The sequence below is a fragment of the Telmatherina bonti genome (genome assembly GCF_933228915.1).
Source record: "Telmatherina bonti genome assembly, chromosome: 20".
NCBI classification, from domain to species: Eukaryota; Metazoa; Chordata; class Actinopteri; order Atheriniformes; family Telmatherinidae; genus Telmatherina; species Telmatherina bonti.
The window spans coordinates 25,673,601-25,692,881 of NC_136618.1; the positions used below are offsets into that span (position 1 = coordinate 25,673,601).

General features: G+C 39.5%; 1 protein-coding gene across 1 annotated transcript in view; it reads right to left on the minus strand.

Annotated features, from left to right (window-relative positions):
• LOC306770572 (A-type potassium channel modulatory protein DPP6-like) overlaps window positions 1-19,281 on the minus strand; it is a gene marked incomplete at its 5' end in the record, with an annotated part of 225,050 nt that overhangs the window by 6,699 nt on the left and 199,070 nt on the right. The window contains 12 exons of the mRNA XM_079259446.1: window positions 329-523; window positions 1,051-1,120; window positions 1,228-1,335; window positions 4,914-4,985; window positions 7,679-7,797; window positions 7,897-7,944; window positions 9,241-9,332; window positions 11,445-11,552; window positions 11,924-11,962; window positions 12,040-12,163; window positions 13,741-13,838; window positions 14,204-14,358. Of these exons, the coding sequence (XP_079115572.1) occupies window positions 329-523; window positions 1,051-1,120; window positions 1,228-1,335; window positions 4,914-4,985; window positions 7,679-7,797; window positions 7,897-7,944; window positions 9,241-9,332; window positions 11,445-11,552; window positions 11,924-11,962; window positions 12,040-12,163; window positions 13,741-13,838; window positions 14,204-14,358 (1,228 nt within the window). The remainder of the gene's footprint in view (window positions 1-328; window positions 524-1,050; window positions 1,121-1,227; window positions 1,336-4,913; window positions 4,986-7,678; window positions 7,798-7,896; window positions 7,945-9,240; window positions 9,333-11,444; window positions 11,553-11,923; window positions 11,963-12,039; window positions 12,164-13,740; window positions 13,839-14,203; window positions 14,359-19,281) is intronic.

Sequence of the window (19,281 nt, forward strand, 5' to 3'; positions counted from 1 at the left end):
CATCACGTGCACCCTCTGTCCAATCAGAACCCTTCCCAACCCGTCGTTCTAAACAGAAATAAGGCGAGGCCGTGTTTCATGTAAATGTTCATTTGGAATTATTATTTTCATGTGAACTCGTAGGAGAACACGTTAATTCCGAATTATTTCATTCCGAATTAAAAACATCATGTAACTATACATAATAAGCGGTTTTAAAGTGACAGATGTAGATGAACGGGAGTCATTATAGATCCTAAACAGTCTACCTAATCTGCTAAAGTTATACATCTGAATGCCTTCTATTTGTTCAACTACTTCAGCACATGAATGACAACTAGCCGCATACTTCAGGGCTTCTTTCTGATCCTGCTCTTCGAACACGCCCAGTTTTTTCTGGATCCTGTGCAGCAGGTTGGTGCCCTGGAAGCCGCTGCCTCGTCCGTCGCAGCGCACCACAATGGCGCCGAAGCTGCTCACCAGCACCGTGGCCCAGTCCACGTGAAACCGCTCCGACACCGTCTGGCCTCCGGGTGTCCCATCGCTGAATCACAGACACACATCGGCAAAATCACAGCTATTCTTTTAATGTTATTGCAAGTAACTTTAACAGTTCATAACTTTAAGTACCTGCATGGCCTTGGGAGAGGGGGTACAGTGCCTCAAGAGCATGAATTTTCTAAATTATTAGCAAGTTTAATAAGAATAAAGCTACGTAGAGGAGTTACTCCCAGTTTATCACATATCCTGATCCCTCTCATAGGACTGAATGACTACCTTATAAAAAATGGTAGCGTTCCCACTAAAACATGGCAGCAGAGAGTTAAACGAGAGGTCCACATTTGAACTACAAGGCCTGAGGAGAGAAATGCTAATGAGAGAGCAGAGAGGAGAGGAAGCTGAAGTTTTCCAGTTCTCTGTGTAATTACCATCCAGCTGGAGTAGAGGACGAGGAGAGTCAGATTAATCTGTCTGATTAACACTCTGCTCAGGATGGACTTGTCCTCTTTAACTCAGAGAGTGGTTTGAACCTACGTTAGCGGTGCTGTGTGATTACTGTGTGTTACGTACACGAGCACGAGCAGCGGGTAGTGCGATGTGTCCATGAAGCCGGCAGGTTTCAGGATCTGCATCGATAAGGCTGAAAGAAAAATGAAGTACACTTAATCAGCTGGGAATAAGTAAATCACTTAAACCATATTTGTTAACGTTCATGCAGACAGATATTGTACAAAGACTAAAACGTACTGTAGTCATCCATGTTGATTTCCTTGTACTCCACTGTGGGCATCTGCATGGAATCCAGTGTCATCCTTAGGTTTTCATTGCTTTCTAGTTTATATACTTCTAAAATACCTGTAGCCAAAAAAATAGGAGATAAAAACTATAAACTTGCATAGCTAGAAGGGGTAAATCAGAATGCAGCAGACCAGCAGCTTTTTATACAAGCATCAGGGAACAGAATGACCTGAATGACTACAAACATACACACAGTAAGCCCCAGTTAAAGTTACGACACCCAGCAGCTAAGATAGCAAATATTAGACAGAAACCCGTCATGTTTTACTTTATTGTGTTGACGTAAAACTGTTACATATGAATAGCTGAAATGAGACATTACCTACCAAACAAAACCAGACGTAATGCAGAAATAGTGGTTCAGGAGTGTAGTCCTGCTTTTACAGAAGTTAAAAGGATAAAAAGCAGTTTGGTGTTTGTAGTCAAATGCACTTGATTAAATAATCATAATTATGATCTCTGCAAAAGCAGAAGTCTATTCATTTTACTGGATTATTCAGGCGTTTGTTTCTAAAATGTCAAGGAGAAAAGACATCAGCAGTTATCGTAGAGAAGCAGTTGTTATGGCACAGGAATCTGGAAGGGATTAGTTCAGCAATCACAAAAATGATCCCAAATTAAAATCCATTTACTGTATGACAGTTCTCCGCGATGTTTTTACTGCTCTACAATGAGCAGATTATAACTTCTCCCCTGTTACTACAGTATCTAGCTTTAGAGCCGGATTATCATGTCTTCCATGTCCAGTGTTGTGCTTTATACAATCTTCTCAGAAAATAAGTTGATGGGTAAACTTGATTGCAGTTCAGCATTTGTGCCACCAGATGTCGCCATATTCATCATGTCGCTTCGAGCACAATGGACAATCCCATGAATCGAGGCTGCTCAAAGGTGTTCCTTCACAGAAAAGTGGTGAAAACTTACTCCCTGTTCTTCTTCTCAGTTTATCACTTGGAACCGTTGAATGCACAAATACTCTCCAGCAACGCTCTAATTAAAGACACACTCAAAGAACTTTTTGTACGTTGACCAGCCCACTCTGTGTCCTTAATCGAAGTTCTGTGCATGAGGACATCACATTTCAATAAATTACAAAAAAAAAAATTCCATTTTCAAAGTCACAGTGTGCCAGAATCACCGACATCTAGAGGTAAAGATGGCTTAAAACTTTTTAAAATGCCATGCCATTATGAATGGATGGTGACTCTCTGTGGACAAAATTCTTCCAGACAAACATGTTTTGTTTTTTTTTTTATCTTCAAAGGAATTGAGTGGTCTCAGATGCAGCAAATACAACCATACAGATTATTACTTTGATTAAATACCTAGTAACAATATTTAACGATACATTCATTTTTTTCTGTCACAGACGTTTGATATTGTTACAGACTGTTCAAGCCGATCTACAGGTATCGCTGTCCATAACTCTTAAATTAAATCGATTCAGCAGCTGGTTGAGTTGTGCAAACTGTGTGGTTAATTTTAGTCCCAGTCCTAATTTGAGTACTGAATGTGGATACCCCTGCTCTACATTAAAAGGGGAGAGTTACTCTAACAAGCAGCTTTCATACCATTTTGTATATAAAAGATCTCATAGTTCCATGTATTCCAAATAGAGCACTTCGCTCTCAGACTGCAGGTTTGCTGGTGGTTCCTAGAGTCTCAAAGAGTACTATGGGAGGAAGAGCCTTTAGCTATCAGGCTCCTCTCTTATGGAACCAGCTCCCACCATGGGTTCGTTAGGCAGACTCTCTCCACACCTTTAAGATCGAGCTGAAAACCTTCCTTTTTCATGATTCTTGTAGTTAGCATATGAGCATCTCCTGAGTTGGAGTCTGCATGTACGGGACCCAACTATCCAGGTTTTGCTCATTGCTCTTATAGTTATGGGTAGTCTAGCCAACCATTACTTATGTAGTAATGGAGATATCACCTGATGCACTAAGAAATACCTTGCTCCATTTCTCTAATGTATCAATGTATAAATATATGACAATATTGCCATCTCTAACTCATTTCTCCTTTTTTCCACAGGTCTCCCTGATTAAGTGCAGTTGTACATGTTGATCTGTCTTTCCTGTCGTCTCCACCCCAACCAGTCGAGGCAGATGGCTGCTCTCCCTGAGCCGTGTTCTGCCGGAGGTTTTCTTCCTGTTAAAGGGGAGTTTTTTCCTTCTCACTGTCGCCGCATGCATGCTCAGGATGGGGGATTGGATTGAAGTCATGACTCGATGCAATCAGTTGGTTTCTATTATAGGATATGTATGAATTGGCTTGAAATGATGTGTATGTTGATTCGTGTATGTAAAGTGCCCTGTGACAACATTGTTGTGAAGTGGCGCTATACAAATAAAGTTGAATTGAAAAAAGTTGAATTGAATCTTCGTAGCAGGTGCAACTAAAAAAGTAAACTAAAAGTAAGCAAAAAAAAAAAGGTAAAACACGTGCCTCCTGTTCACACAGTCACCTATAGTCTCTCTTGAGGCAGGCTTCCTTCCTCGCGAGGCTGTCCTCCTGAGCAGAGAACCAGCTGCACTTATTCAACAGCTGCAGCTGGTTCATTCAAACAGCAACTTATCACCGCTGGCTGACACAACTAGTGAGGTCAGAGCGACTGCAGCAAACATTGTATGTTGGAATTGGTTTGTGCGACTGGTCACAAGGTGGCATCCAGGAGGGAAATCAACACAACAGCTGCCGCAGCTGCTCATACCTACGAGTTCAGATAAAACCTGCCAGGCTGCAGGAGGAAAACTTCAATTAAACCTTTTGAGAGGAGGGAGAGGAAGAGGAAGCGCTCTGTCTGGATTAAAAAAAAAACCTGCACACATCAGTTAGTGTGTTTCAGAGCGCGCATAGATGAATTCTGATATAACCTTGTCTCTATTGCTCCTCAGGCAAAATACAAAGGCAGGCATTAACGACTGGGCCGCCGTGACATCTTTTTTGTTGAATTTTCCCTCCGACTTTCTTCTCTCTCTTGCTAAATATACATGACATTTTCACATGTTTTCAGGTCAGAACAGTCACCGCGCTTTAGTTTATGGCAAAATATGTCGAAGCTAATGGACTCCTAAATATTACATGATGGCAATTTAGCTCAAGCCTGCCATAGCTAAATGCACCATAAAGCTATGAAACCCTGCATACTTAATGTGCATCAGAGCTTTTAAACACTGCAAACTTGCTGGTTTGAGTCCACTTTAAAAAAAAACAACACTGTAAACAGGTGAATAAATTACATTATATGCAGCATTAACAGACTGTTTTTAACATAATCACGGCAGGCAGATCTTATTACTTACAAATGACAAAGACTGACACACGCACACACTCACGCAATCGAATTATAGTATGGTGATATTGCTGTTGGGCAGGTCATAATGTAATGAGCACTTCCACTGTGAGGAGTAATGTGATTACTGCCATCATGCTAGGCTTGGCTTGCAGACAAACAGTGACTCAGTGCACAGGTGGTCACTCTGCGCCACACTGCAGGCACTCCTGCCCCCCCGTCTGACAAGGTGATATTAAATGGAGCCATTATGCTGCTGCACACAAGGTCACTTGCAATTTTTATAATTTCAAATCAGAGTCTTGTGCAGATTTGCTCTTCAGCTGCTGGGCGTACTCACTTTCTCTGTCTTGAGTCTCACTTTCTGCATCTCTCTGCGTCTTGTAAACAGCCACGAACGGGATGTCTGGACCTACAGGGGAAGAAAAGCATTAAAAAATGTGTTCATGTCTTTTTTTTTTTTAATGTCTGATGATTCAACTTTCCATTAGAAGCTAAAGTTAGGACAATTTGCTCCATTTTTATTTTTAGTATTTCTCTCTTTTTTTTTTTGCATTCCGAACAAAGTTTCCCTTCATTATCAGATGCGTACAAAAGGAAGAACAGCAGATATCCTGTGTGCCAGACAAACAGGAAAATCTTTGCTTATTGGATTTATATAATTCAGTAGCTGAAATGGTTTTTCCATATCTGAGCCACAAACTGAAGCAAAGCCCTGAAGCCGCGGAGAAGAGGGAGGAGGGACAAAATATGAAGTGATCGATGCACTTAGCAAATTGAGAACACAGCACAGGAACACAGTGTCTGTGCTCGGTGAAAAAACTCTCTCCCTTTTTCTATTTTTTACCCTTCCTCACTTCTGCTTCCTCCTCCTCATCATCCTCATGGTAATGATATCATAACCTCATCTCCAAAGATCACAGGCAGGCCTCAAGGCAGAGAACCAGATTAAAAAAACATGAGGTACAAGATCATCAAGTGTGGGGTCAGTGGAGAGGGTTTGATGTCATCATTATGGTCGTTCCCTGACTGATCTGGGAACAGTGACGATCGCTTGGTAGGATTCAGGGGCAATTGTCACAAAAGCGCTGGATGTGTGATTAAATATTCAAGCCACTGCCTTCAAATATTCAAGCAACAATTCTTTGACATTCAGTATTTCTCTGATCTCCAGAAGTGCTTTGTCTGGTGTTTTGGTATTTTCCTGCCCAACACAGCAGATACGGATCAAAAGGTTTCCCAGACATCCAATCAATGGGTTTAGCACGCAGTCATAAATGCATGCTAAAAAGATTTTCCAACACATTTCAGCCAAAAGACCACAAGAAAGTAGATCTATCAGCATTACACCACTCAAATCTGCAGCTGTAAACAATATATCTGCAAACTTTGTGCAAATATTATATATTTAACATTTTTTACAAATTAAAACCTGAGTCATCCTTGAAGCATATGGATTTCTACAACGGTATGCTTTTAGACATCTTGAAGTGAAACTGTGCTAAAGCTGCGTTTTAACAAAAGGAACCATTTCTGGGAACTAAAAACTTTAAGGGGGGGGGGGGGGGGGGGGGGGGGCATTTTGACGAAAAGAGACGGGGTTGATCTAGTTCTAGAGGACATATTTCATCCTAGGAAATAGTCCCTTAACCTACTTTTGAGATGACCTGAAATCTTTGGTAGTAAAGCAATGAGGCTTTGAGTAGTCCCAGCATTTCTTTTGGTCGTAATGTCTCCTGGAAAACTTGTGCACTTGGCAGTCTATGTTAAAACTGATGCCAGAATACAGGCATGCTATGTCATATCAGCCAGTTTTGCACCTCTCAGCTTTTAAGAGTTGTAAGATGCTGCGTGAGTTGTAGAGCTGGAGGGAAACGTATATGAGCATGACCATTTTTACAGGTATCAAACCCAAGACGGTGTAGTTTATGACAAAGGTTTACAAAAATACAGCTTAGTAATGAAGATGTTAAGTACAGATATAAAAATAGCAGAATAATTTTGTGTTAATTGATCACAAGGAAAAATAAATCATGTGTATGTGTGTAGAAGACAAAAACTTGCAAAGTGAACTTTGACCTCCTGCTGTGACCACAGAGAAGCCAGTGATGTTTCTCCGACTGTAATAACAAATATTTGTGTACTATCAAAGTACATTTTAGCGTCACCTCTGTGCCAAGCATTGCATCAAAGCAGCTAATGCTAACGCTAACAGCTATGCCGTGCGATTCTCTGCCAGGTGTTTAAACAAAACTGAGTAAATCTGCTGCTAACCTACAAAGTAGTTCCCTTTCAAAAACAGAGTACAGTACTTGGACACAACACAGATCAGATTTTGTGGTAGGAGACAGGGGGTCAGCAGATATGTTACAAATAACATCTTTTCACATGACTTATAAGCTGCTGGGATTGTGTCAACAGAATCCTTCTGCTTAAAAGTGTTTTCCTGACAGGAATCCTAAAGATGACAACTGTGACAGGATCCAAATATGTTGCACTGACTGGAAATTCTCAGCTAGCAATAACTATTACCTGTTGAGTGTGTTAAGACACACATTTTGGCAATAAATGGAATTTAACGCATTTGCATTCACAATTTAAAATACTAAACAAGCAAAAACTGATTGATGCAATTAATTAAATTAATTCATTGTAACACATGTAATCAATCAGTTAAACTTCTTTAAAACTGTTTGAAAACCCTTAATATGTTAAATCTGTGTGATCACTTTTGTGCACAAATGTTGTATTATTAGACGTCTATTAGACTTCCAGTGCTATTCCTAAGGAGGCCATTTTTTCTATAACATCAGGTGCAATGGCTGAGTGAGCTTGACAATGAGTGAGGAGAGATGCATCTAACTGTGACAAAAAAAAAAAAAAAAAAAAAAAAAAAAAACCCGGACAAATAAATGAAATATAAATTTGATTGCTTGTTAATGGGTAATTGCCAATTCAGGACACAAATGAAGACAACTATGACCCTCAGTAGAAAAACACAACAAACCCCTGGAAAAAAAACATCCAATTAATTATCATTAATATCCAAAATATGCCCTATATTAAACTGTTTTGAAGAAATAGGAAGCGACAGTCTGTGTTTACCTTGACAGTTGAGCAGGAAGTAGCTCATGTTGTGGCTGAAAGAGCCACGGATGTAGCCACAGCTGTCGGACAAGGAGCACGTCAGACAGCGACGGTTGAAAGATCCAAACGTGTCGGCGCTATGGAAACAAAGATAATCACATTGTTACCATTTTGCACATCTGTTCCACTATCAAAGCATCAACTGGTACCACGGCTGAAGTTAGAGCAACCATTACCTGTAGAGATGCCTTCGCTTTGGGCCATCCTCCGTGCTCAGAAAGTATCTATGTTAAAATAAGAATAAATGACAGACTAGTGCTAATCTGTACCATATATTATCATGCTGAGAGGGATGAACATGGCCTATGAAGAAAAGAAAAAAAATGAAATAAAGAAGGAAGCACCTGGAATACACAAATACTGCCAGCTGCTTACTAGTTTAGAGGCTTCATAAATTAATGATGGTTAGAAAAGAGGGATGAATCCTTTCAGAGCAGAAGCAGGCCATGTCTTCCACCTCATGAGGGAAATTTTTTTTTTTTTTTTTTTTTTTTTTTTAAAAACACTTCAAATCTGGTACCAAAAGAACTAGTGTTTCTGTGTACGTATCGGATCACATTTGCCTTGTGGCCTCGAATGTGTGTCACAGCTTATGGGATCAAAGCACATACTGTATATAGAAAGATGGACGGAGCCTCTGTGACGTCACCCATAGGTTTCTGAAGAGCTGAATTGAAGCTCGGTGGGCAGTTCCTACCATCGCCATCTTGGCAGGGACATGCGTGTTGTCTCACCCGGAAAATACATATCTGGGCAAAGAGGTGGAGCTGAGAGGGGGGCTGTGACCATCATGGTGGATGACTGACATCGAGCAAATTCCGAGCTGCCTGTAGCTAAGAGCTAACCAAGCTAACCTGGAGACAGCAGAAGCTAACCAGATAACGGAGGTAAGCTGGCTAAAGCTAAGTCACGTTGTTTATCGGCTAAAAACCGCGGTTGTTTCACGTTCTTACTTGAAGCAGGAGATTGGTACCTGTCAATCAAAAGGACACGCCCCTTAAATATGCCGCATTTTGAGATTAAATTACTTTTAAACGGGCGAGTTGGAAAAAAATTCACTCCCCGCACAGTTGTCATGAAGGTAAACCTGACCTATTAAACCTAAAATGGATTTTTGAACCAGGCTGTAAACATGTTTATTTCTGCTGTGAAGTTGGTCTTTTTAACATGGGAGTCTATGGGAATTCGCTCTGTTTAGAAGCCAGCCCCTAGTGGATGAAGGGGGAACTGCAGTTTTATGCACTTCCACATAGGCTTCACTTTTAACCGCCAAACACTCCATCCATCTTTCATACATGGTCTATGGATCCAAGGCACATTTCAACCCTGAATATTTAGGACACTTTCATGTCTAAAACTGTCAGCCTTTTTCCCCGTAAACAACTAAAAGACAAGGTTTCGGAGCTTCGCAGCAACGTTTTAAAGCAGGTGGAGATTAAAATCAAAACACACTTCAGGAGTTTGGTGCGTTTGGCACCCAAAGAATATGTAAAAATAAATAAATGATGAAGCTGGCTCACATCAGTTGGCTGTCCTCATCGTAGGCCAGAACCTGAGTGACATCCCAGTCTCCAGATGTGATGGACTGCAGTGTGTCTGTACTGGTGTTTGGCTTAGAAAAGAGGGAAAAAAAAGGAAATCATTGTGACCTATTTAACAGAAGTAATATATCAAATCTATATGAAACAATGCAAGGAAGAGCACAACAACAGCGTCACCTCTCGCTCACTTCCAGTGGGGTGACATGATTCATTGCCAAACTGCTAACACATCTTGAGGTGGGATGTTGAGAACAGTTCAGCTTTTCAAGGAACATCAGAAGTGCCAAGCAATTAAATCCTTTGCCTTATGGCGCATATGCTGTCGTGACTAATCGTTACTGAAATTCTAAAGGACTGTGTCCATGTGAAGTCTTCCTGAGGATAAAATAAGTGTAAGATGCAGCAGCCTATATTATAGAAAACTACACTGGAAGAGCAACACTTTTGCATCAGTACAATCTGTGAATTTATGATGATTCCTTCTTTTTACCTTGTTTACTTACATCTGCTGTCAATAAAGGCCATTTCTCAATAAAGCCCTCTTCAAAGTCTTATCATGTCAACTGCCATTGAATAGAGCGAAGCATTTCTTTTCAAGACCAATGGTTCTATAGATAAAAAAACAAAAACAAACAAAACATGCAACTTGCAAACTGAGCCTTGTCACTCAAAACTGCTCAGCTCAACCTGAGGCAAAAACGTAGTATATTTTCTTCCCTTCTTCTTTGGATTCAGCCCTCATCAGTAGTAAAACCAGCCTGAAGAGATGGTGACCAAAGTAGAGCACCACTTTTTAATGTTTCACTTTATTGCTCATATAAAGGAGCAGCGTATCTGCTGCCTGCTGACTACTGCTGACAGCGTAAAACACACCCATCTGCTGGCAGTAGTTACAGCACGCTGCATCTGGTGATTCTGAACGACTTTTAACTGATAAATGTATCAAGTTTACTCAAATGTATCTCACAAATACAAAATAAAATCCAGTTTAAAGGATTATTAAAACAGTATCTATTGGAACAAGTATGAAATTATCATAATATCAATGCTTGTTTAAAGTATATAAAGGAGGATATTGGAATTGTTCAAATTAATTCATAATATAATCAATGTGTTAAAAATAAGGGTATTGTGACTATTATACAGGTGGATGGTGATGTGTGTGTGCAAATATGTGATAAAAATTTGGTGAGATTTTATAACATGGTTATTATTAACTCATTGGCTGCCAGGCATTGTTGTAGCAGAGAGCCCCGTGCATTTTGGAGCATTTTGGCTCATGTGTCGGGATTATGGAATGGAGGGGAATGTAGAGGGCCATGCGTTGGAGTGTCTTAGGTAAGGGTCACCCACTCGGAGCGCATTCCCAACATGTTGGGTCCTGCTAGATGTGCATTTTGAACTGACTAAATCAGCTTTCCACTGAAACGGCAAAAGATGTCTTCGGCTGCCAATGGGTTAACATAATAGAGTGATAATGATTCAACTTATAAATGTTCAATTTTGACAACATTATTGTTGGTTTTGTTAGATTAACATTGACTAATGCAAAGCTGTGTGCCTCTGTGCACTGATGAATTTTGGATATATTTCACATTCCTGGTGTAATTTTAGTGAATGGATATTGAGTTGGACCCCAAGAAGAACAGCAGCACTAATGTGTTGCTGCCAATGGGGAACCATAATAAACAATAAAAACTGTTGAAAAAGTAACATTGGTGACAGAAAATAGGAGACAGTATCTGGTTTTAAAGGAAGTTCAGGGCTTATTTATTTAATAGAGCTTTCTTACTCTCATCAACGTGTTTGTTTATGAATTAGTTTTTTTTAACCATAAATTCGATATTCATGTGAGCTATAAGTGGTTTATTTGTGAGTTGCTATCGGCTTAAACTACACTTAAGATGTGTAACACACTGTATTGAAGAGCATTGTGTTGATAATCGTTATCTCAAACTGCACTTAATAGATTTGCTAGTTTTTATTGCATTACTTTGTTGAGCTGTGCCTTTCAATATGAACAGGATTAGCAATTAAAAAGAAGAGCGAGATATAGTTCATGCCATGTGTTTGGAAAGTGTCCTTGTGATCTTTAAAAGGTTTTATATGAAGTTATAATTGTTAATTTTATTGCAAGCTGTTGTCTTTCTCTGCAAACCATTTGTGCATGAAGGTCCCCTCACCTGGGAGATGGACATGGAGATGTGAAAGAACTTGCCCCGGCCTCCTTGGGGAATAGCTCGAGTGAAGAAGAGCTTGAGACCGTCTTTGGAAAACAAAGGCACCTCATTCTGAAAACACACCAAAGGATTTTTAAATTTTTTTTTTTTATTTTAGATCGGTTACTGAGAAACAGCTGACACGAGACCTCCAAAAGGAAAGAAAAGTAGATTACTGGATTAGTAAATGCAATCTTTAGAAAAACAATTACTTCATTATGATTTCCAAAGACTGCTTAAGACCAATCAATTTAAGACTTGAATCTAATTACGGCACAACACTGATCTGTAATCAGGCTGGAAATGTGCAAGAACAAAGCTTGTCAACAGTGACTTTAGTTGAATCATTCTTACAAAGGAAAGCATTAGTTCGAGCAATTAATCCTTCAAAGCTTTCTGCAAAAGCTCTAAATGGAAGTTATAAACGTGCTGCAAATGCTCACCTGTCTGTAAAGCCACCCTTCACTTTCATCCTCATGTTTCTGTAAGAACAAATTCAACAAGCTTTAGTTTGCAGAAAACAGCCTCTGACACGTGTAACCTGCACACTGACCCGTACCTTAGTGCACACTCCCGTCGTGGCTTCACACAGTGTGAGTATCGAGATATTCTGAGCTCTGTTCAACCAGTTAATCGCCAGTTTGGTGGTGGTGGCCCACTTCACCATGGTTACATAGTACTCACTAGAAAATCCAGAAGATTTGCTACAGTTAACTTGACTTGCAATGCAATCTGCAGTTTATAATACTAAACGTTTTCAAACGAAGATACAGTAAAGCTGTATAAAAGACTGGAGGGTGAAGGCAGAATGAAAATGAAGCATAAATATGATGAAATGGAGGCATTAAACTTTATGGGATTTAACACCAAAGCACACTCAATACAAAAATCAGTGCTGGAGAAACACAACTCAATCTTTATGTATGACATTGCCAAAGCTTCCTATTATTATAGAACATATAGTACCTCATGGAAAACGATCAAATGAGAAAAAAAATGCCAGTCTTCTGGAGACCAAACAGTTGATCCTCTATAAAGTAATGCCTGTCGGTATAAGTGACAAACCTAAATAAATTATATAAAAGTGGGAATTTGTTGTTAATTAGATGATTTGAGTGAATAGAACAAAAAATGTGCAACTATGTTCAAATGAATGCTTACAGATAAGGATGCACCAATAACGGTATCAGTATCGGTATCGGCTTAATACCATGTGTGTGTACTTGTACACGGTATTAATAGAAGTGTTCTGATACCACAACCGATACCGATACCACACTAGTCAAGCCAGTGCAGATGTGTCTGATGACATGCCTTGGACATGTTTTAAAAGAAATAAATGCTTTGAATGTTAAAATGTAACTTTTTTTTTTTTTTTTTTTTTTTTTTAACACTAAAAGCTAGCACATGTATCGTTGTATTTGGGTGAAATGTGCCAAATCAAAATAAAACTTTAAATTGTAAGATCTGTAATGTTATATTTGTATTGGTGAGGTAACTTCAGAAAGGATGGGTCATTTATTCAATCTAATGAAATCTTACACAGTTATAACAGCATTAATAAACATAGTCACAATAATGTTCACATAAACAGATTTGGTCTCGGCAAATATCGGTATATATATATATATATATATATATATATATATATATATATATATATATATATATATATATATATATATGTATATTCAAATTCCAGATATTGGTATCAGATCAAAAAGTGAATCAGTGCATCCCTACTTACAGATAGAGAGCTAATGATAGCTGCTTCCTCATGCAGTAAAAGGTAAAATCTGATTTACACACATTTCTGATACCTCCTGTCTGAGCAAGTAAAAGGAGATCTTTCATGTGTGTCTTCTGTTTCAATGTGTTCTCTCATGTAACCCATCACTCAATCCACTGGATGTTTGGATGTGTGTCTTCCTTTTATCTATGTATCACTGAAGCTGAAAGAGGGCCATCTGTCTGGGAAACTGGTATGTTTTAAAATGAAGGAATAAGGAACTGTTCAACAGGAAGTCAAAGCTTAAATAAGAAGCTCTTTTAAATTATATTGGAAAGGCTTGAAATGTACAGAAAGGCATGTGGAGAACCGTAAGCCATCTGAAGGAAGTTACAACCGAAGTTGGACAAATGTCTCAGGTTGACAAATTCTGCTAAAGCTTGCAAGAAAAAAAAGGTCCACTGTTCAATATTAGCTATATTTAAATTTGGGTTCAGGAAATGATTGAAAAAGCCATTTTTTATGCCTCACCCAATCCGAGGATCATCAGGTCTCCTCATTTCGATGGTATGCAGAGGGCCGTTTAGGTTCACAACGTAGAGTGTGATGACTGGGTTTTCCTCACCGGCCTGAATGGAGCAGACATAAGATGACAAAACTGACCTTTGTGCAAAATAAAGAAACAAAGTAAAGTCCCAATTTTAAATTATTCAAATCATGTTGGGTCATTAGTTCCAACTAGGGCTGAACAACATTAGGAATATTGCACCTACATTTTACACTGATGATAATTTCTGTCAGCAATAAAATAAGTTTTTTGTTTGTTTTTTTTTTAGCTTGAAATGAAACTTTAAATAAAAAAGAAAAGAAGCTGAAGTCTAAGCAGCGTTCTTCAAATCAAAATAAAACATGATGTGAAATGATCATTTTTATATATAATGCAAAGCCCTGATTAGAATTGTTCCAAAAGTATCAGCAGATGCAAGATGCACACCTTCGGATAATGGTACTCTTTCCCTATTGGGTAGGGTGAGCCTGTAAACATCGGCAGCTCCATCTTGGGCACCAAAGTGTCGTTGATGGTGGCGTACGCTAACCTGGCACCATCGGGAGACCACCAATGGGCAATGTGAGAATGGAAAATCTCCTCTAGAAAAACAAAACAAAGTGATCAGTCATGGCAGTGCATTAAAATCTCAGGCAGCAAAAGATGCAATTTAGCAACATCAGACTGTTGGTGCTTGTCAGGGTTAGAAATGAACAGGCATCAAGGGGAAGAAGTCATTTAAAAAGTACAAAAGGCTCAATTTTCATTTGTAGGAGTTTTTGTCGAGCTTTGTTTCCTTTTTCTCCTGCCTACTGCTTGTCATATGGGATTTAGGTGTGCCAAGTTGAACATTTTTTCATTACAAACTGATGACTGAAGCCCACATCACACAGCAGAGGGGGAAAAAATAATAAAGCATTTAATCAGAGAACAGTGATCGATAATGTAACCCTTGTTGAAACGGATCAAATTGGCCAAAAACACAAAGCCCACCTCTCTGCCTTTATCAGCAATACAGTACACTTGCCTGCCCTGAATCCCAAATTCAATCTGCGTGTCCCTCTTAGACCTACACACAGAAACACAGAGTACCAGCTGCCGAGGTCATAAATCACAACAGCTTTTAATCTCGGTACAGTCTGTTGACCAAAATAGAAACGGGCTTCATTTCCTAGAAATGAACCAAACAGCAATTTCTCTCCAGGTGCAGCAACGGCACAGATATCTTTTTTTGTTTGTTTTTTGGGCTTGTAACTACCACTGTGTACTATTTGCAGCAAAGAAACTCACTTCGGCCTTGTTTTTCCCCCACATTTCTGGCCACAAAATGGTTCACTAGAGTCCGGTCAATACAAGGAGAGAAAACAATGTGGAACAAAAACATCACATGCAGTGACGGATTTGGAAATTATGCAAATAAACGCTCGCCGAGGGAACTTTGTGACAACATAAAGCATGGCCTCGACGCTCCTTCTCTATTATTAAATCTGTGGCGACAACACAGCACAAGCAAAGTGTTTGACTTATCATTGCAGCTGCCTGCCGTCAACATTTATATCAGCTTCTGCAATTAAAATTTCATTAGTGCTATTTATCAGCAGGACTGCACGCCAGCTTCAAGGAATTAACAGCCATCAACGAGCAATGACCATTTTCATTAAGCGTTCACGCTTTGAAGGAGGTTTTTGATATGCAGACTCATTTGTCAAACACACTCTGTAAAGATGCACATTTGCTTTCTCTTTTTATGCAGATCTGTCAAAGTATTGGTGCCCCTTAGTATTTCTGTTGCTGGACACAGTTCAGCTAATTAAATCATGAGTTGTCCTGAGGGAGGCGACAAGTGAATGTATGACTGTATCTTACTGCCTGATGATGGACAAAGCAGCATTAAACTGCATTTGAAGATGGAAAAAAAAAAGAAAAAGAAAAAGATTTCCTGCATGACTAACTCCACTGGTGCCTGACGACTTCACCAGCGGTGGATTTTAAAAAGCTTTGCACGTGGAGCGGAACCGGCGGGCTGTCGGATCCGCTCGGTTGGGGACGGCCAGTCACCTTGGCTAGTTAAAGAGAAAATCGTTTCCTTTCCGGAAAAGTCCCGATTTGTGCGCGATAGCAAAAAGAAAGCGAAGCTACAACAGGAACTGAAGGTAATAATAAGAGAAGAAGATGTAAGTGAACCACTTTTAATGAGCTCACTCACATTTTCTACCTCAAGTAATGAGATGGCGTCTCGTTTCTTTTCATTGTGATGATCACCAAGGTGAGCTCCTCTCCTCTCTACGTGCTCTCCATCCTCTTGTGCAGGCTACATTATTCACAGAGTGGTGCACATTATTAATGCATGAGATACAATGAGTCAAGTGGCCAGTGGGAAATAATGAGTGCAAGGTGACAGACTCAGGCAAAATTTTAGGTGGTATTTTGTTGGTATAGATACATGTATACATTTCTTAAACACTTTTTTTTTTTTTTAAACGTCTAATCACAGACAGACCTATAGTCATGCGTTGGTAGTTTCTGATATATATTCTGAAAATGCAAATGATTGATTAGTATTTCAGACAGAATGAATCTATGCTTCCAACAGAGGGCAGCGGCGACTCATATTACAACCTCACAGCAGAGCGGCAGTGAAGCACATTCAGGCCATCGCTTCTATATTTTTAGAGTTGAACTGCATTGTGTGCTTGATTTTTTTTCCTGAAGTCTGGTATCCAAAATAGGAGCTTGCATCAATTCTGTAGCTACCTGCTGCCAAAGAGATCTGTCCTGGATGAATTATGGCTGATGGACAAAAGCCGCCATCCTGACTCATTTACATGAAAACTGATCAGATGGAATGATGACATTGTAGTTTTTTTGTATTATTATTTGTTTAAACAAACTGAATCTATCTCTGCATGAAGTGAGGATGTATCGCAAGTGCGGTGTGAAATGCAAATGCTGGACTGAAATGCAACAAATTAAATTCCTGTTCAGGTGAAGTTAATTTATGCTTGAGGTCTGAAGTGACATCTACTGAAAATCAATGAGCTTGAGTCAAATAAAGGACAGTGGTGCTTTCAGAGAATCATGGCATGATGGTGTGTATTTATCTGTTTATATCTCTGGTCTAATGATCTTCCTGCGGTGAGAGCCAGCCGGAGAAGTCATCCTCAGAACGTCTTCTGTGCAAATCCACCTTCTGCTCCCATTTCCTTAGACTGAAAACTCATTTCCACCACAGCTATCTGGACTCCAAGGGTCTTGTTTCATTTCCTTCGGCTCTAATGGGTTCGCAATATTCTTTTTAACACTTTAGCTCATGTTCATTAAGATTTAATTGTAGTGTTTGAGAAAACTAAGTACACCTTTACTGTTTCCACAGGAATGAGCATTACAAGTTGCAGCCAGGTGCTGCTAACTAAGTGCACTTAATCAATTAATCAGAGCACCTTTAAAAACACACACACACACACACACACACACACACACACACACACACACACACACACACACACACACACACACACACACACACACACACATACAAAGCAATTGTGTGTTGATAAAACTTCAAAAGGCAGACATCAGCTCAGGCTGTGGTGTTGAAGTTGTGTGAGCCCATATTTTCCAGTGTAACCATTGAATAAATCCCATAAACAGCCACAAAAGTTGGTTATCTTGTAATAAAGATCTAAATAATGAAACACACTGTGTGTTTTCTTCTTTCAACACATTTTAATAGTCTATAATTACTCAATTTTCATATAAAGGGGTGCCAATGGGTGGTTGAGCTGCATGTATTGTGACCTGATGGTTGGTGGTTTGAGTCCTGCTCCTCTACACTGCTGCATCCTGGAGGAGGATTATTCTCCTAATTTATCCCACGTGGTTGCGTCAGGAAGGGCATCCGGCTTAAAACGTGCGTAAATCGCTCAGGTGAATTGGCACCCAATTGGCGACCCCTTCAAAGCGATAAGCCAAAAGGGAAACAACAAAAACTCAATTTTCATGTAAAAATATCAATTATCAACTGAAAATCGATCATTAATTCCCCCAATGATCAATTAACATAATTTAATCCAATGCCCATCTCTAACGTCAGCAATAATTTACCTATACCCGTCAATCAGGGAAGGCTGATTAGGTCAGAGCCATCTGGAAGCCATCATTCCACAGAGAGAAAGATTAATCGTGAGTGGAGTGGAAAACTTTTAGGACTGTTATTCTCCCAGGAGTAGATCTCCCAGCATGGTCACCACCAAGGTCATATGGTGCAATGCTCAGAACAGCTGAAAAACCCAGTGAAATGTGAAAAACAATGAAGAGGTTCGGCACGTTTGGAAGCGTGTTGTCTCTCAAAAAGAATAGTCAGCTGCATCTTAACAAATTACAATACCACTGGAACAATGTCCTCTGGGGACAAGATCCAAGACATGTTAGTCACAATGCATGGCAGAAAATAAAACACAGCACGTCAGCACAAATACCTCAAAGCAGTTTCCAACCACTGCAGTGGAGAGCTGATGAGTTGGGCTTTTTTGTTGCAGCTACGGGACGTGGACACCTTGGAGTCATTGATTTAACTATTAACTTCTCTGTATACCAACGTATTCTCGAGTAAAAGGCAGTCATCTTACTGAGCTAAAGCTGACTCAAATCATAACATCTCATATCAGACAGCTGTTTAACCCTACATAAGTAGCAAGCACTGCTTAACTAAATCATTTCAACCAATACAGTTAAAAAGATCAAAATTCCTTCAAAATGAGAATAATAATGTCATAGGTGTAGGTGTTTCTGTAGACTATTAAACACACCTTTGGTATGGGATATGTGTTGTTATTCTGGGGGTATATTTATCTAATGTTAAGACCTAAGAAGGACCAGATGATTATTTGATTAAGTTTATGTGTTTACTTAGTCCTTTGTTGATGTTAAATTAAAATAGACTCAATTATTTTCCATTCCGTTGATTATTTGTAACTACAAATGAGAGGCCACCAACAGTCCTAAGCATGTCGGGACTAACTGAGGGGAATGATCATTAGTAACTCCAAACAATCACTAAAAAAAAAAAAAAAACTGAGCTGATTTTGTATTATAAAATAAACAATGAGCTGAGTCACTAAAGAGTCCTCATTGGCTGTCAGGCAGTGTTGTGGCAGAGTTTTGGAGTGTTTTGACTTGTCTTTTGGGACTGTGAAATGTGGGGGACCGATTTGCTGGGTGTGTGCGTTGGGCCATCTTTGTAGTGTGCACTCGAAGTGCACTCACATTTTGGGTGCGCATTTTAGAGGAGTTCTGACGCATGCCACACTAAATCGGTTTTACATTTACAGAAACTGCAAAATACGTCAAGAGACGTCCTTGGCAGCAAATGAGATAAATATCTTTAAAGTGGAACTATTATATGCGTTTCAGGCTAACTTATTTTTATTTCTGAGACCAGAAGGGCTGAGATTGATCGAGTTATTGTCACAAATCGCTTTATTTACTTCAGACCGACCCTCTCCATAGGCTGTCAGATCAGCCTG